Below are 15,193 nucleotides of genomic sequence, written 5' to 3' on the forward strand. Positions count from 1 at the left end.
TGGATGTGGCCAGCTGAAATAGCGGAACGAAAATTATTGACTGCCCGATAAGCCATACCTGAAGAAGCCAAGGACGCCAAAAAGTTAATGATCAAACAGATATCCGCTGAAACGGGATCAACTTCCTGTTGAGCACACCAATCACACCACCGCTTCCAAGCACCTTTGTATCGTTTGTGAGTATTGGGAGACCATGCCTCACTAATGAATTTGGAAGCGTCGCTAGAAATGCCCGGGATCGTCCAGCGATCCCCGAGATTCGTCACGCCAGCAGCTGGAGAGAGCCTGACAGAATTAGGGGATGCGGACCTTCGAGAGGATCCAGCAAAAGATTCCACTTCTGGGGAAGAAGGAGAGGAGGAGGGCAACACATTTCCAGGAGAACCGGGAACCACGCTTGAGCCCTCCAGAGCGGAGCAATCAGAATCAGATCCGCTCGAAACCGTTTGGCGTAAGCCAGAACTCTGGGGAGCATCATGAATGGGGGAAACGCATAGCACAGAGTCGACGGCCAAACATGGAGAAAGGCATCCGTGGCCAAAGCCAACGGATCCGGTCTCCAACTGTAAAAACGCGGAAGTTGCGTGTTGAGGCGAGATGCAAACAGGTCTATGTGACACTGACCCCAACGCCGAACAATGAAACGGAATACTCGAGGATGAAGCCTCCAGTCGCTGAAATCCCAAAGATGTCTCGAGTGCCAATCCGCAATCTGATTGTGCCGACCCGGAAGGTACTCCGCAATAACAGTGATCCTCTGCTGCAGGCAAAAATGCCAAAAATCCTTGGCTATCTCCGCCAACACCTTGGACCGAGTCCCGTCCAGCTTGTTGATATAGCGGACTGCGGACACGTTGTCCATCCGGAGAAGAATGTAGCAACTGCTTTGAAGAGGAGAGAAACACTTGATCGCAAAGGAACCCGCTAGGAGTTCCAGACAGTTTATGTGGAGAGACAACTCCTGAGGGGACCAACGACCCCCCCGTCGAGACAGGCCCGCAACGGGCTCCCCAACCCCATCGACTGGCATCGGATTCTATCACGAGTTCCGGCGACGCACCGAACAGGGCTCGACCATTCCAGGCCTCCATGTGGTCCAGCCACCATTGCATCTCCCATCTCACTTCCTCTGTCAGAGGAATCTGGTCCGAACACCCGAGACCTTTCCGGAGATGTTGGATCTTTAGACGCTGCATCGCTCTGTAATGTAGAGGACCTGGAAAGATCGCTTGAATGGAAGACGCTAACAGACCGACCACACGTGCCAACGACCTCAATGACACAGTCTGTCTGGAAATAATAGATGTCAATTCCCTCTTGATGTAACGAACCTTGTGGCCGGGCAATAGGAGCTGGCAAGCAACGGAGTCTATCCTGAATCCCAGAAAATCTATAGACTGAGTGGGACTCAAAACCGACTTCGGAACGTTGATCAGAAACCCGAGAGACTGCAAAAGACCGATGGACCACTCCAGATGCTGCAGCAGTCGGATCGGACAATCCGCCATAAGGAGAATATCGTCTAAGTAAATAATCAGCCTGACACCCCGAGCTCGCAGATGTTCCACAACTGGTCTCAGCAGTTTCGTGAAGCACCAAGGTGCCGACGAAAGGCCGAACGGGAGAACTTGATACTCGTACCAAACTCCCTGCCACTGAAATTGAAGAAATCGCCGATGGGGCTTGAAGATCGGAATGGACAGATACGCGTCCTTGAGATCCAAGCGGACCATCCAGTCCCCGTCGCGCAGGAGATCCCGCAAGAGATGGATGCCCTCCATTTTGAAGTGCCGGTATACCACTCTGCCGTTGAAGTCTTTCAGGTTGAGAACTAGGCGAGATCCGCCTCCTTTCTTCTCGACCAGAAAGACTGAACTGGCAAACCCCGTCGGATGACGTTCGGTTGGAAGAATCGCCCCCTTTTGCAGAAGAACATTTATTTCCTCGGAAAGACAATCCCGATCGTGAAGGGAAAAACTTAAACAAGGGGGAGGACGGGTCTGATACATAGGGTGATAGAACTCTATTTTGAACCCTTGTACAGTTTCTAGCACCCATGCATCGTTGGAGATCATACGCCAATTGTCGAGGAAAAACTGTATTCTGCCCCCCAAAAGGACATCGCAAGAATGAATCAGGCTCACCTGCAGAGTTGGAGTCCTGGTAATGACTCTGCTGTCCTCCGGAACGGCCTTTACCATACTGTCCTTTTCCTTTACGGGGAGGATAGAAGTTTGCTCTGGTGGAGTAGCCGGAGTCGTGTCCACCACCACGCTGAGAGGGAGCACCCCGCTGGGACTGTTGTTGTGATCCACGGGCGAACGAGCGTCCACGATTTCGTCCGCCCCTGGCAAAAACCGGACGCATAGCCCAGCGTAAGGAAGCTTGCGCCTTGTCAATGCCACTAAAGGTTGAGACAAATTTTGTAAGTTCCTTCAGGAAAGGCTGGCCGAATAAAAGACCCTGGGCATCAGGGCCAGACTCAGAGCTGGAAAGTTCCGCAAGTTTCGGGTCTAACTTTAACAGAATGGAGCGACGCCGCTCAGCTGAAACCGCACAATTTGCGTTACCTAATTGGCAGATAGCCCTCTGCGCCCTTTCTATCAGTTCATCAGGATCAACAAGAGCTGAAGCCTCCTTTGCTTGAAAGCCTAGATCCAAAATTTTCGTCAGAGGACCAAGCATATCCAATAACTTGTCTTGGCAAGACCTCCAAGACCGGTCAAGCCCCTTTTTTGGATCTTTCGCATACTTTTTTAAGTAGGTGACCATCATGGGGTCAACTTCCGGTGTGTCTGCTAAATGATCCGCGAGGTCAGGCCTCGGGCACTCAGAGCGGAGTCTGGCTCTTACTGCGGCATCAAATGGTTGACGGACATGAGCCTGGACATAAGCTGCAACAGCAGGCGAGGGCAACCATGAAGATGAATTAGGGTGGACAATGTCAGCCGGCTCAAAATTCAAAACCGACGGACGTTCAGGGGCGTCAACAAAATGCTACTTGCGAGCACGCTTTTTGGGAGGAGGAGAACCCCGTTCTGAAACAGAAGTATGACCATCATCCGAAACATCGGTGTCCTGTGGCGCAGAAGACTTCGAAGCCTGAGCCGCCAAAGTTTTCGCCAATTTTTGGAAGTCAGATTTGTGGGGATTAGAAGGAGACTTTGATGATTTCTTGGTCGAAGGCAACCAACCTTGTTGTTGCGCATACTGATTTAAATGACGCTTTAGTGGGTTAATGGCACGAACCAAAGCCCTATTAACAGAATGTTGGACACCCTTGTCCAATTCCTCCACCAAATTCTGCTCCAAGGAATCTTCCTCCTCATCCCCATAGTAATAGTCATCATCTGCGTCATAGTAGTCAGCCATAATACACAAGTGTATACAATTAGTGCCCACAAGATGACTATTGAAAAATAATATGGAGTGCCAAAGACACAATGCAAGGGGAACGTGAAAACCCCACAGCAGGCCAAAAGCAGGTTGAAAAACCAGTCACTATAGATAATAAAGCGTGGAGGGAGATAAGCCTGCCAAGCCAAAACACGCTCTAGGCAGAGCCTATGCTTGAAATCACTACTGAAGCCCTTTCCCAGACTCCAGCGTCACACGGGGTTAATAATTTCAGCAGGCTGTGGGCATGGGCGTGAAGAACACGACCTAATCAACCTAACCGGCGCTGAAGAAACGAAGCGCCGGAAATGAAGCAGCGCGCATGCGCTACACTGCTGCCTGCGAAAGTCTGCCGGCTCGAGAGCGCTCGCGCTCTCCGTGTGAGCCAGGAACCCCTACTCCCACTCCACAACCGTTCCAGGGCAACACACCGGCGCCCGGACACCAAAGGAGGTGCACACACGCTCCAAAAAAGGAAAGGGAAAACGAACGGACAAGTGCGAAGCAAAAGCGCAAAACAGACCGGCCGGAGCCGGAGCGCTGCACAGAAGCGGCGAACACAGCGCGCAATACAATGCAGAGTATGCAAACACAAGTAAGCGCAATAACTGTTACTTAAAAATAGCAAGTACACAGAATAGTCAAGACAAACAGATAAAGTCACTTAACTGGCTGCGGAGCAGCAAAGAAAGAGGAAGAAGGACTAATGTTGGGACCCTTTATACTGTAGTCGCTATGGTCATTCCCTAATGTTCATGGGAAATGTAGTTTTTAGTTACTTTTATTGGCTGCTGAGCATTTCATTAAAGAAATGAGAAAGCATAATCGGAGCCTCCTGTCCTGACATAGAATTGCAAAGTCTGCCGAGCTCAGACTTCTTCTAAAGTCAGTGACGTTGTGTCTAGCGGTGACCACAAGGCAGTACTTTTGCACTCGGTGTGCTACTAAAGATGGTTTAGAATATGCATAGTTTGTTCATATTTACCGACTTCAAATATTAAAAGTGATGGTGATAAAATTAATAATAGGTAACAAATATCAGGTCCCGGAAACACGCTTTTAAAGTAAAATGTCGTCAGAATAAACATAAATGTAGTAACCCCGTTGTCCTTGATAGGTGTACTTTTTCATGAAGCGTGAACGAGAATTTTGACAAATGTGACGTGAGACTGTGAGATTTTGAAACGAGAAAGAATATGGCAATATTAAACGTATAAAAAGAGACAAGATAGCAGAAAACACATACAATTCTATTTAATGTAACTCAGGAAGTTACCATGTTTCAGTAAATAAATAAATATATAGAATAGAAATCATTAAAAACTCAGTAAAAAATGTTGTTTATTGGGTACAACTTTTTTTCAGGTTTCAAACTCGTACATAAAGAGATGTAAGTTTCTTTAGAGTAAAAGCATCTGGTCCCACCGATATTTGAACTCGGATCAAAGTCCTGAGTGCTGCTAACTAGTACACCATGAAACCTTACTTCTGGGGAGAAGAATGGTTGGGCTTTCGGAAGACATTTACTATTCATTCACTACCTTCTGCTGTGACTTTTTCATGTATATTTCACATGCCCTTTCAATAGTTTGAGATATTAAATGTTTAATTTTCTGTCTGAACTGCAGTGCAAGGTGCAGATGTAAGGAGTCCTGAGGGCCGAGAATCATGAAGGGAGAGGAAGGTCTGTCATACAGGAAATCGAATTCTAAATTACTGTCTATGCTAAAGGCAATAGTGCTGACTTTTAGATAGTGACGATTTGCTTTTCCAACCTCAGTGATAATCACAGAACAAATACACTCAGTAGCAGCTGAGTCACACAAGAAAACAAGCACTGGGAAAACCAATAGGTGTCGCCTTTGGAAGATCCATTGGCTTTGTCATTTTTTTTTTACATTTTGCACAGAAGCGCAGGCTGCGGTGTAACATGGCTTAAAGTTGTTTTTTTTAAAGCGGTATGACGCAGCCAGTCGTGACTGTGTCATATCAATTGTTTCCTTTAAGCACAATTGCACTGCATTCCGCACTGTTGTGCAACATGAAAACAAGCATTTGCAATGCAATAGGTCTTGCATTGGCGAGCGTTTAAGCTATTGGCATTATAAATACCAATGCCTTTTATTTATGTATTTTAAAAACCCGCAAGCGGTGCATAAACACACACTTTGTACATACAGTCGTTACTTATGAGAATGAACGCTGGCAGTAACTACGCCTCTTTTACTGCCAGCCTTGCTTCTCGTAAGCAAGGGCTATAAGTACAAAGTGTGTGTTTACGCACCACTTGATGCTTTTCTAAACACATAAATAAAAGGCATTGTCATTTACAATGCCAATAGCTCAAACTCTCTCAAATGCGAGACCTATTGCATTTCAAATGCTTGTTTAGACCTTCTGGCACTAAGGACTCAGCCAATGTACCAACCTGAATCAGAAAAACAGTTGTACTGCAACCATTACACAACCCACTGAGCCCTATGTGAGCAAGATGTGTGTCAGGTAACAATCAATCCCATGAGACGTTACTGGGACAATCGGTTGAAACCCCAAACCACCTCTTATTAAGGAATAGCACACTCTAGAACACTAGGATACATCTTAAAGATGTATTTTAAATCAGAATCCTAGACAGGTGCACATAATATGAATGGTATAGTCTTATAAAGCATCGTTTTGTGTAAAGCCTTGATTCACTATCCCACGAGGCAGTATTTTCACTGTCCTTTGATACCTAAGTTTCACTTTCCAGGGAGGCTTTCATTAAGCCATCCTATAAGGTGTAGTTTTCACTGCTCTTAAGGCCTTGGTTCGACTGCCCTATGGGATCCTTTTTCATAGTCTTACCAGGCCTTGGTTTCATTGTCCCATAATCCTTTGATTTCCCTATTCAGTAAGGCTTTTTCCACTCCCCAATGAGGCATTGTTTTCACTGTCCGATAAAGCCATACTTCCTATACAGTGTTGGTTTTACTGCCCACAAAGACTTGGTTAAACTGTCCTAAGCTGCATTCATTTTACTGTCTTGCCACCTTCCTTGTTTAGAACTGATCCTTTCAATGTTTGAATGCTGAACCATTTGAGAAAGGAACACAATAGTCCAAATGAAAAGCAAGATTTTAAAATTAGTCGACACCTGAGGGTGACATTTTTGTAGCTCTGGTAAGGGCCCTATAGCTGTTCATCCTCCTCAAGCAAATAAAGTGCTACATTGGGCAAAGAAGCAAATTCAAACGCTGTGAGCAAAATGTACACATAAGTTTCAGATTATTGACAATTGTATGTAAGATATTACAGAACCTGGTGGGAGGGTCTGGCGGGCAAGGCACTTATGTTTGGGCATTAGCACTTATTTGTCATCATCAGACTCACCCAGAGCAAGAGAGAGAAAAGGGAAGAGGAGGAGAAAGATAGGAAAACAGTGACAAAGGGGGAAAGCAGAGCTAGGAAAGAACCTGCAAGAGTGAGATTAAGCGGCAGGAATGTAGGGTGGTAGAAGAAAAAAGTTTATGAGGTGGATTCAGGACTAGGCAGCACCTACGGCAAACTCCTAAACCACAGTTTGGGCCATGCACTTATATACACATATTCTTTTGTAAATTAAGCACAAATAATTTGGATTTTTTACCACTTAGATCTTATGGTTTACAGCTCCTAAAGACGCTCCTAAAAGTGCTCAGGTTTGGAGTAGGTGTTACAAAGGCGTCTTCAGTGCTTACCTTCATTCCGTTCACATCCATTTTCAGCCGCACTTGGTATTCAGAGCCGACCTGGATGACCTTGGGCACGCAGTACAGCAGCATGTTGTTAAACTGTAGGGAAAGGAGGGTGTGTTAGTGAGGGTACTATGGCAAAGGCAAGGGACACCACAATTACTAACGCTCTACTGCTCTTCTTACCTCAGGACCAAGAGACCATCATAAATCCTTCTTAAGATGGCTTACAAGAGGTCTCAAAACTATAAAGCAATGAAATGCTAATGAGGCATTCTTATGTTATGTTATGTTATGGGGGTATTTATATAGCGCACGGCTATTCCGAACAGTGTCCCGGAGCTGATTCACTTCAGCCAGCGATATCCCACGAGACCCTTGCTAAATCCCACCACTGCAGGGCAGACTACACAGGCTCACTAGAACCTTCTGTAAGGCACTCTTACCAACCCACAGAGCCCAGCATCCCTGAGCTATGAGGAAATCTAACATCCACCACCACGCAGACTACACAGGCTCACTAGAACCTTCTGTAAGGCACTCTTACCAACCCGCAGAGCCCAGCATCCCTGAGCTATGAGGAAATCTAACATCCACCACCCCGCAGACTACACAGGCTCACTAGAACCTTCTGTAAGGCACTCTTACCAACCCACAGAGCCCAGCATCCCTGAGCTATGAGGAAATCTAACATCCACCACCACGCAGACTACACAGGCTCACTAGAACCTTCTGTAAGGCACTCTTACCAACCCACAGAGCCCAGCATCCCTGAGCTATGAGGAAATCTAACATCCACCACCACGCAGACTACACAGGCTCACTAGAACCTTCTGTAAGGCACTCTTACCAACCCGCAGAGCCCAGCATCCCTGAGCTATGAGGAAATCTAACATCCACCACCCCGCAGACTACACAGGCTCACTAGAACCTTCTGTAAGGCACTCTTACCAACCCACAGAGCCCAGCATCCCTGAGCTATGAGGAAATCTAACATCCACCACCACGCAGACTACACAGGCTCACTAGAACCTTCTGTAAGGCACTCTTACCAACCCGCAGAGCCCAGCATCCCTGAGCTATGAGGAAATCTAACATCCACCACCCCGCAGACTACACAGGCTCACTAGAACCTTCTGTAAGGCACTCTTACCAACCCACAGAGCCCAGCATCCCTGAGCTATGAGGAAATCTAACATCCACCACCACGCAGACTACACAGGCTCACTAGAACCTTCTGTAAGGCACTCTTACCAACCCGCAGAGCCCTGCATCCCTGAGCTATGAGGACATCTAACATCCACCACCCCGGAGACTACACAGGCTCACTAGAACCTTCTGTAAGGCACTCTTATCAACCCACGGAGCCCAGCTTTCCTGAGCTATGAGGAAATCTGACATCCACCACCCCGCAGACTACACAGGCTCACTAGAACCTTCTGTAAGGCACTCTCACCAACCCGCAGAGCTCAGCATCCCTGAGCTATGAGGAAATCTAACATCCACCACCACGCAGACTACACAGGCTCACTAGAACCTTCTGTAAGGCACTCTTACCAACCCGCAGAGCTCAGCATCCCTGAGCTACGAGGAAATCTGATATCCACCACCCTGCAGACTACACAGGCTCACTAGAAATCCTGCAAGGCACTCTTACCAACCCACAGAGCCCAGCATCCCTGAGCTATGAGGAAATCTAACATCCACCACCACGCAGACTACACAGGCTCACTAGAACCTTCTGTAAGGCACTCTTACCAACCCACAGAGCCCAGCATCCCTGAGCTATGAGGAAATCTAACATCCACCACCACGCAGACTACACAGGCTCACTAGAACCTTCTGTAAGGCACTCTTACCAACCCGCAGAGCCCTGCATCCCTGAGCTATGAGGACATCTAACATCCACCACCCCGGAGACTACACAGGCTCACTAGAACCTTCTGTAAGGCACTCTTATCAACCCACGGAGCCCAGCTTTCCTGAGCTATGAGGAAATCTGACATCCACCACCCTGCAGACTACACAGGCTCACTAGAACCTTCTGTAAGGCACTCTTACCAACCCGCAGAGCTCAGCATCCCTGAGCTATGAGGAAATCTAACATCCACCACCACGCAGACTACACAGGCTCACTAGAACCTTCTGTAAGGCACCAACCCGCAGAGCTCAGCATCCCTGAGCTACGAGGAAATCTGATATCCACCACCCTGCAGACTACACAGGCTCACTAGAAATCCTGCAAGGCACTCTTACCAACCCACAGAGCCCAGCATCCCTGAGCTATGAGGAAATCTGACATCCACCACCCCGCAGACTACACAGGCTCACTTGAACCTTCTGTAAGGCACTCTTACCAACCCGCAGAGCCCAGCATCCCTGAGCTATGAGGAAATCTGACATCCACCACCCCGCAGACTACACAGGCTCACTAGAAATCCTACAAGGCACACTTACCAACCCACAGAGCCCAGCATCCCTGAGCTATGAGGAAATCTAACATCCACCACCCCGCAGACTACACAGGCTCACTAGAACCTTCTGTAAGGCACTCTTACCAACCCGCAGACCCCAGCATCCATGCGCTATGAGGAAATCTAACATCCACCACCCCGCAGACTACACAGGCTCACTCGGACCTTCTGTAAGGCACTCTTACCAACCCGCAGAGCCCTGCATCCCTGAGCTATGAGGACATCTAACATCCACCACCCCGCAGACTACACAGGCTCACTAGAACCTTCTGTAAGGCACTCTTACCAACCCGCAGAGCCCTGCATCCCTGAGCTATGAGGACATCTAACATCCACCACCCTGCAGACTACACAGGCTCACTAGAACCTTCTGTAAGGCACTCTTACCAACCCGTGGAGCCCAGCATCTCTGAACTATGAGGAAATCTAACATCCACCACCCCGCAGACTACACAGGCTCACTAGAACCTTCTGTAAGGCACTCTTACCAACCCACAGAGCCCAGCATCCCTGAGCTATGAGGAAATCTAACATCCACCACCCCACAGACTACACAGGCTCACTAGGACATTCTGTAAGGCACTCTTACCAACCCGCAGAGCCCTGCATCCCTGAGCTATGAGGAAATCTAACATCCACCATCCAGCAGACTACACAGGCTCACTAGAACCTTCTGTAAGGCACTCTTACCAACCCGCAGAGCCCAGCATCCCTGAGCTATGAGGAAATCTAACATCCACCACCACGCAGACTACACAGGCTCACTAGAACCTTCTGTAAGGCACTCTTACCAACCCGCAGAGCCCTGCATCGCTGAGCTATGAGGAAATCTAACATCCACCACCCCGCAGACTACACAGGCTCACTAGAAATCCTGCAAGGCACTCTTACCAACCCACAGAGCTCAGCATCCCTGAGCTATGAGGAAATCTAACATCCACCATCCAGCAGACTACACAGGCTCTCTAGAACCTTCTGTAAGGCACTCTTACCAACCCGCAGAGCTCAGCATCCCTGAGCTATGAGGAAATCTGACATCCACCACCCTCTAGACTACACAGGCTCACTAGAACCTTCTGTAAGGCACTCTTACCAACCCGCAGAGCTCAGCATCCCTGAGCTACGAGGAAATCTGACATCCACCACCCCACAGACTACACAGGCTCACTAGGACCTTCTGTAAGGCACTCTTACCAACCCACAGAGCCCAGCATCCCTGAGCTATGAGGAAATCTGACATCCACCACCCTCTAGACTACACAGGCTCACTAGAACCTTCTGTAAGGCACTCTTACCAACCCGCAGAGTTCAGCATCCCTGAGCTACGAGGAAATCTGATATCCACCACCACGCAGACTACACAGGCTCACTAGGACCTTCTGTAAGGCACTCTTATCAACCCGCAGTGCCCTGCATCCCTGAGCCATGAGGAAATCTAACATCCACCACCCCGCAGACTACGCATGCCCACTAGAAATCCTGCAAGGCACTCTTACCAACCCGCAGAGCCCAGCATCCCTGAGCTATGAGGAAATCTGACATCCACCACCCAGTAGACTACACAGGTGTAATAATAAATCCTTAAAAGTTCTTAAAGTGTGATTGAGAAGTTTAATAAGCAGCACAGCATAAGTCTTGGCAATAAGGCATCCAGGTTACAACTGCCTTTCAAAGCAAGAATGCTACATTAGCAAACCTCTGTTTGGAATGTAAAGCCATGACAGAACCATAACAAGTCGTATGCCTTAAAGACATACTGACATAATATGTATTAATAATATAGACTGAACATAAGATGTTACAACAGGCTCACTAGAACCTCCTGCAAGGCACTCTTACCAACCCGCAGAGCCCAGCATCCCTGAGCTACGAGGAAATCTAACATCCACCACCCAGCAGACTACACAGGCTCACTAGAACCTTCTGTAAGGCACTCTTACCAACCCGCAGAGCCCTGCATCCATGAGCTATGAGGAAATCTGACATCCACCACCCCGCAGACTACACAGGCTCACTAGAAATCCTGCAAGGCACTCTTACCAACCCACAGAGCTCAGCATCCCTGAGCTATGAGGAAATCTAACATCCACCATCCAGCAGACTACACAGGCTCACTAGAACCTTCTGTAAGGCACTCTTACCAACCCGCAGAGCTCAGCATCCCTGAGCTATGCGGAAATCTGACATCCACCACCCTCTAGACTACACAGGCTCACTAGAACCTTCTGTAAGGCACTCTTACCAACCCGCAGAGCTCAGCATCCCTGAGCTACGAGGAAATCTGACATCCACCACCCCGCAGACTACACAGGCTCACTCGGACCTTCTGTAAGGCACTCTTACCAACCCGCAGAGCCCAGCATCCCTGAGCTATGAGGAAATCTAACATCCACCACCCCGAAGACTACACAGGCTCACTCGGACCTTCTGTAAGGCACTCTGACCAACCCGCAGAGCTCAGCATCCCTGAACTATGAGGAAATCTAACATCCACCACCCTGCAGACTACACAGGCTCACTAGAACCTTCTGTAAGGCACTCTTACCAACCCGCGGTGCCCAGCATCTCTGAACTATGAGGAAATCTGACATCTACCACCCAGCAGACTACACAGGCTCACTATAACCTTCTGTAAGGCACTCTTACCAACCCGCAGAACCCAGCGTCCCTGAGCTATGAGGAAATCTGACATCCACCATCCCGCAGACTACACAGGCTCACTAGGACCTTCTGTAAGGCACTCTTACCAACCCGTGGAGCCCAGCATCCCTGAGCTATGAGGACATCTAACATCCATCACCCTGCAGACTACACAGGCTCACTAGGCCTTCTGTAAGGCAAGCTTACCAACCCTCAGAGCCCTGCATCCCTGAGCTATGAGGTACTCCAATATCCACCACCCAGCAGACTACACAGGCTCACTAGAACCTTCTGCAAGGCACTTTTACCCACCCGCAGAACCCTGCATCCCTGAGCTAGGAGGTACTCCAATATCCAACACCCAGCAGACTACACAGGCTCACTAGAACCATCTGTAAGGCACTCTTACCAACCCACAGAGCCCAGCATCCCTGAACTATGAGGAAATCTAACATCCACCACCCTGCAGACTACACAGGCTCACTAGGACCTTCTGTAAGGCACTCTTACCACCCGCAGAGCCCTGCATCCCTGAGCTAGGAGGTACTCCAAAATCCACCACCCAGCAGACTACACAGTGCTGAGGAGCAGTTTGAGTTAGAAATGTCACAGGGACTTTCGTGGCCGGTGGCAACCCAGCACCAGTAAGAAGTGTGAAATGCAATTAGTTTGAATCAATTAGTTATAAAAAACCAACATTCTAAACGAGCATTGGCAAAGCCAATAGGGCTGCCTTGCATTTTCAGCTGGCAGTCAGACCAAATGGCTTTGGCCAGGGCCGCAGGGTTACACAGCCGAGTGTTACTCAGGTCAGTAGGGTAGAGGATGTACTGTGGAGTGGTAGAACTGAGCTGAGAGGAATGGTTTAACCTGAGGCAGGTCGGCTGAATTTTGTTTTCACTTGGTCACTGAAGGAAAAACAGAGATCAATGGAGGAGCCCATTGGCTACTAGAGGTAAACAACCTTTACCACAAAGTTTTTACCACGCGGTACCTTTACCACGCGGCCGTTACAATGCAAGTCGTTACCACGACTTGCGCTGGAGGGCGCTGTGGGATAAGGAATTTTATAAATTTATATTCCAACACCTTCCCTACTGTTACGGGGACTGGTGTTGGAATATAAAATTATAAAAATCCTAAATCCGCGCCCTCCAACGCAAGTCGTGGTAACGACTTGCGTTGTAGCGGCCGCGTGGTAAAGGTATGCGTTGTTACAACCTGCGTTGTAACAACGTACATCCGCTACTAGATGGAGGCCAGGGTGAGTGAGAAATCCAATAGCTGTATACTATTCTAAAACACTCTGATTGTGGGATGCTGGACCATGCGGTTGTTGATGAGGTTGAACTCTACCTTGATTGCATTGAGTTTCACGTTTACTGTCGATATTCAATATCTGATAATGATCAAGCAGTGCCCTAGGTGGTGTATGTCCGAAGTATATGGCAGTTTTTGCAGATTTTCCAGGGCAGTCTCATCATTGGAGTTCAGGTAAAAAGGCCTGTAGCCCGATACTGAATTCATGCTGTCACCAGCTCTGAATTGGGTAATGTCCTGATCATGAGGGCAATATTCACGAATGTCAAAAGGAGTACCCATTTGGGACGTACTCCTTTCACCGATCAGAGTCTAGAACTCTGTTGGTAATCAACAAACAAAATCATGCAGAGCACCTGCCCGGAGACTTGTGAAATGGGATTTCTTGCCCAGAAAATGTACAGGTCTGCCAGAAAGATTGAATCAGTAGCAGAATGGCACACAGACACAGTACCAAAGACATTTGACCATGCTCTGCTACGTTGAGGCATGTTATGACGCTAAATTATCAGCAGAGATGGGCCTGAAAAAGTACTATGCAGGGATGTGGAGTTGATGCTGATGATGAGCAGAGGAAATGGAATTGTGAATTGTGTTTTCTTTGCAACAAAGAAGTGATGTTGGCAGATTTTTGGATAGAGTGATAGATGGAGGGAGTAGGTTCACCAAATGCCTGAGGGCATTGAACTGGGCCTTGCTTTCTCTGTCTGGAGAAAAGATGTTCATGATTTAATAATCACTTTTAGCGTTACAGATTCAGAGACTGTGGGCTCTAAAAGTAATTTTGGGAGTGTTGAAATATCTAGAAAGTGAGTCTAGTGCAATAAATACATACGCAGGGCCAGACTGGCCATAGCGGGCACTGGGCAATCCCCCCGGTGCGCCGCACGGGTGGGGGCCGTTTTTGTTACAGGGTCATTTTTGCAAAGTCGGCCCTGTAACAAAATTGGCAAAGAGCTCGGCGGCACCCCCAACCCACCACGGGGGGGAGGGGGCGGCCAAGCACTTTGCCAGAGCCGGTTTTGGTTCCCAGTCCGGCCATGTACATAAGCATCCTTATTACATGCTTGTAGCAGTTGGTTGTCAGCGGGCATCAGGACAGTAGAGCCTCGCGGTCAAGTGCCTTGTTTGTTGGGAAGAATGGGCATCACCTGATGGAGAGGGTCTACCTTAAAGGGGATATTGATGGTTTGGGCTGCCAAATTTAAGCGAATGTAGGGAGCGATTCAGGTTGAGGAGAGATGTCTGGCCCATTCTAACGGAGGGTGGTTGTTGGAGGGGATGCGGTTTCATGGGGGTGAGAATACCTTCAGCAGGCATCTTTCTTAGCTTTGGTGCCAGGGAGAGTCAGGGAATTAAAATGTATCAAATGATGTATTGCCAGTTTTGGGGAGATCGGTAAAAATGTTATTACGCCGGTGTAATCCCGCATAATTTCGAGTTATGTGCAATTCCTGAGATGGCGCTATTACACCACATAGCACCACACCAACCCTTCTCCAAAACAACAATCCAAGAATACTCTAACCCATCCTCTCCGTTCCTTCCAACACATTTTACACAATTAATTTATGGACCTGGTCAAAGCAAGCAGGCCTGCCGGCAGCCCTTCTGACCCAAGTCCACGGCAAACCTTTAAGAGAATTCTTC

The 15,193-nt window shown here is 48.3% G+C and overlaps 1 protein-coding gene across 1 annotated transcript in view; it reads right to left on the reverse strand.

The window, feature by feature from the left end:
- Positions 1-15,193, reverse strand: part of FGD2 (FYVE, RhoGEF and PH domain containing 2) — a 293,541-nt gene that overhangs the window by 125,022 nt on the left and 153,326 nt on the right. Inside the window, exon 9 of the mRNA XM_078644352.1 lies at positions 7,116-7,208. Coding sequence (XP_078500478.1) covers positions 7,116-7,208 — 93 coding nt within the window. The remainder of the gene's footprint in view (positions 1-7,115; positions 7,209-15,193) is intronic.

Source organism: Lissotriton helveticus, chromosome 5_1, assembly GCF_964261635.1.
Source record: "Lissotriton helveticus chromosome 5_1, aLisHel1.1, whole genome shotgun sequence".
Lineage (NCBI taxonomy): Eukaryota > Metazoa > Chordata > Amphibia > Caudata > Salamandridae > Lissotriton > Lissotriton helveticus.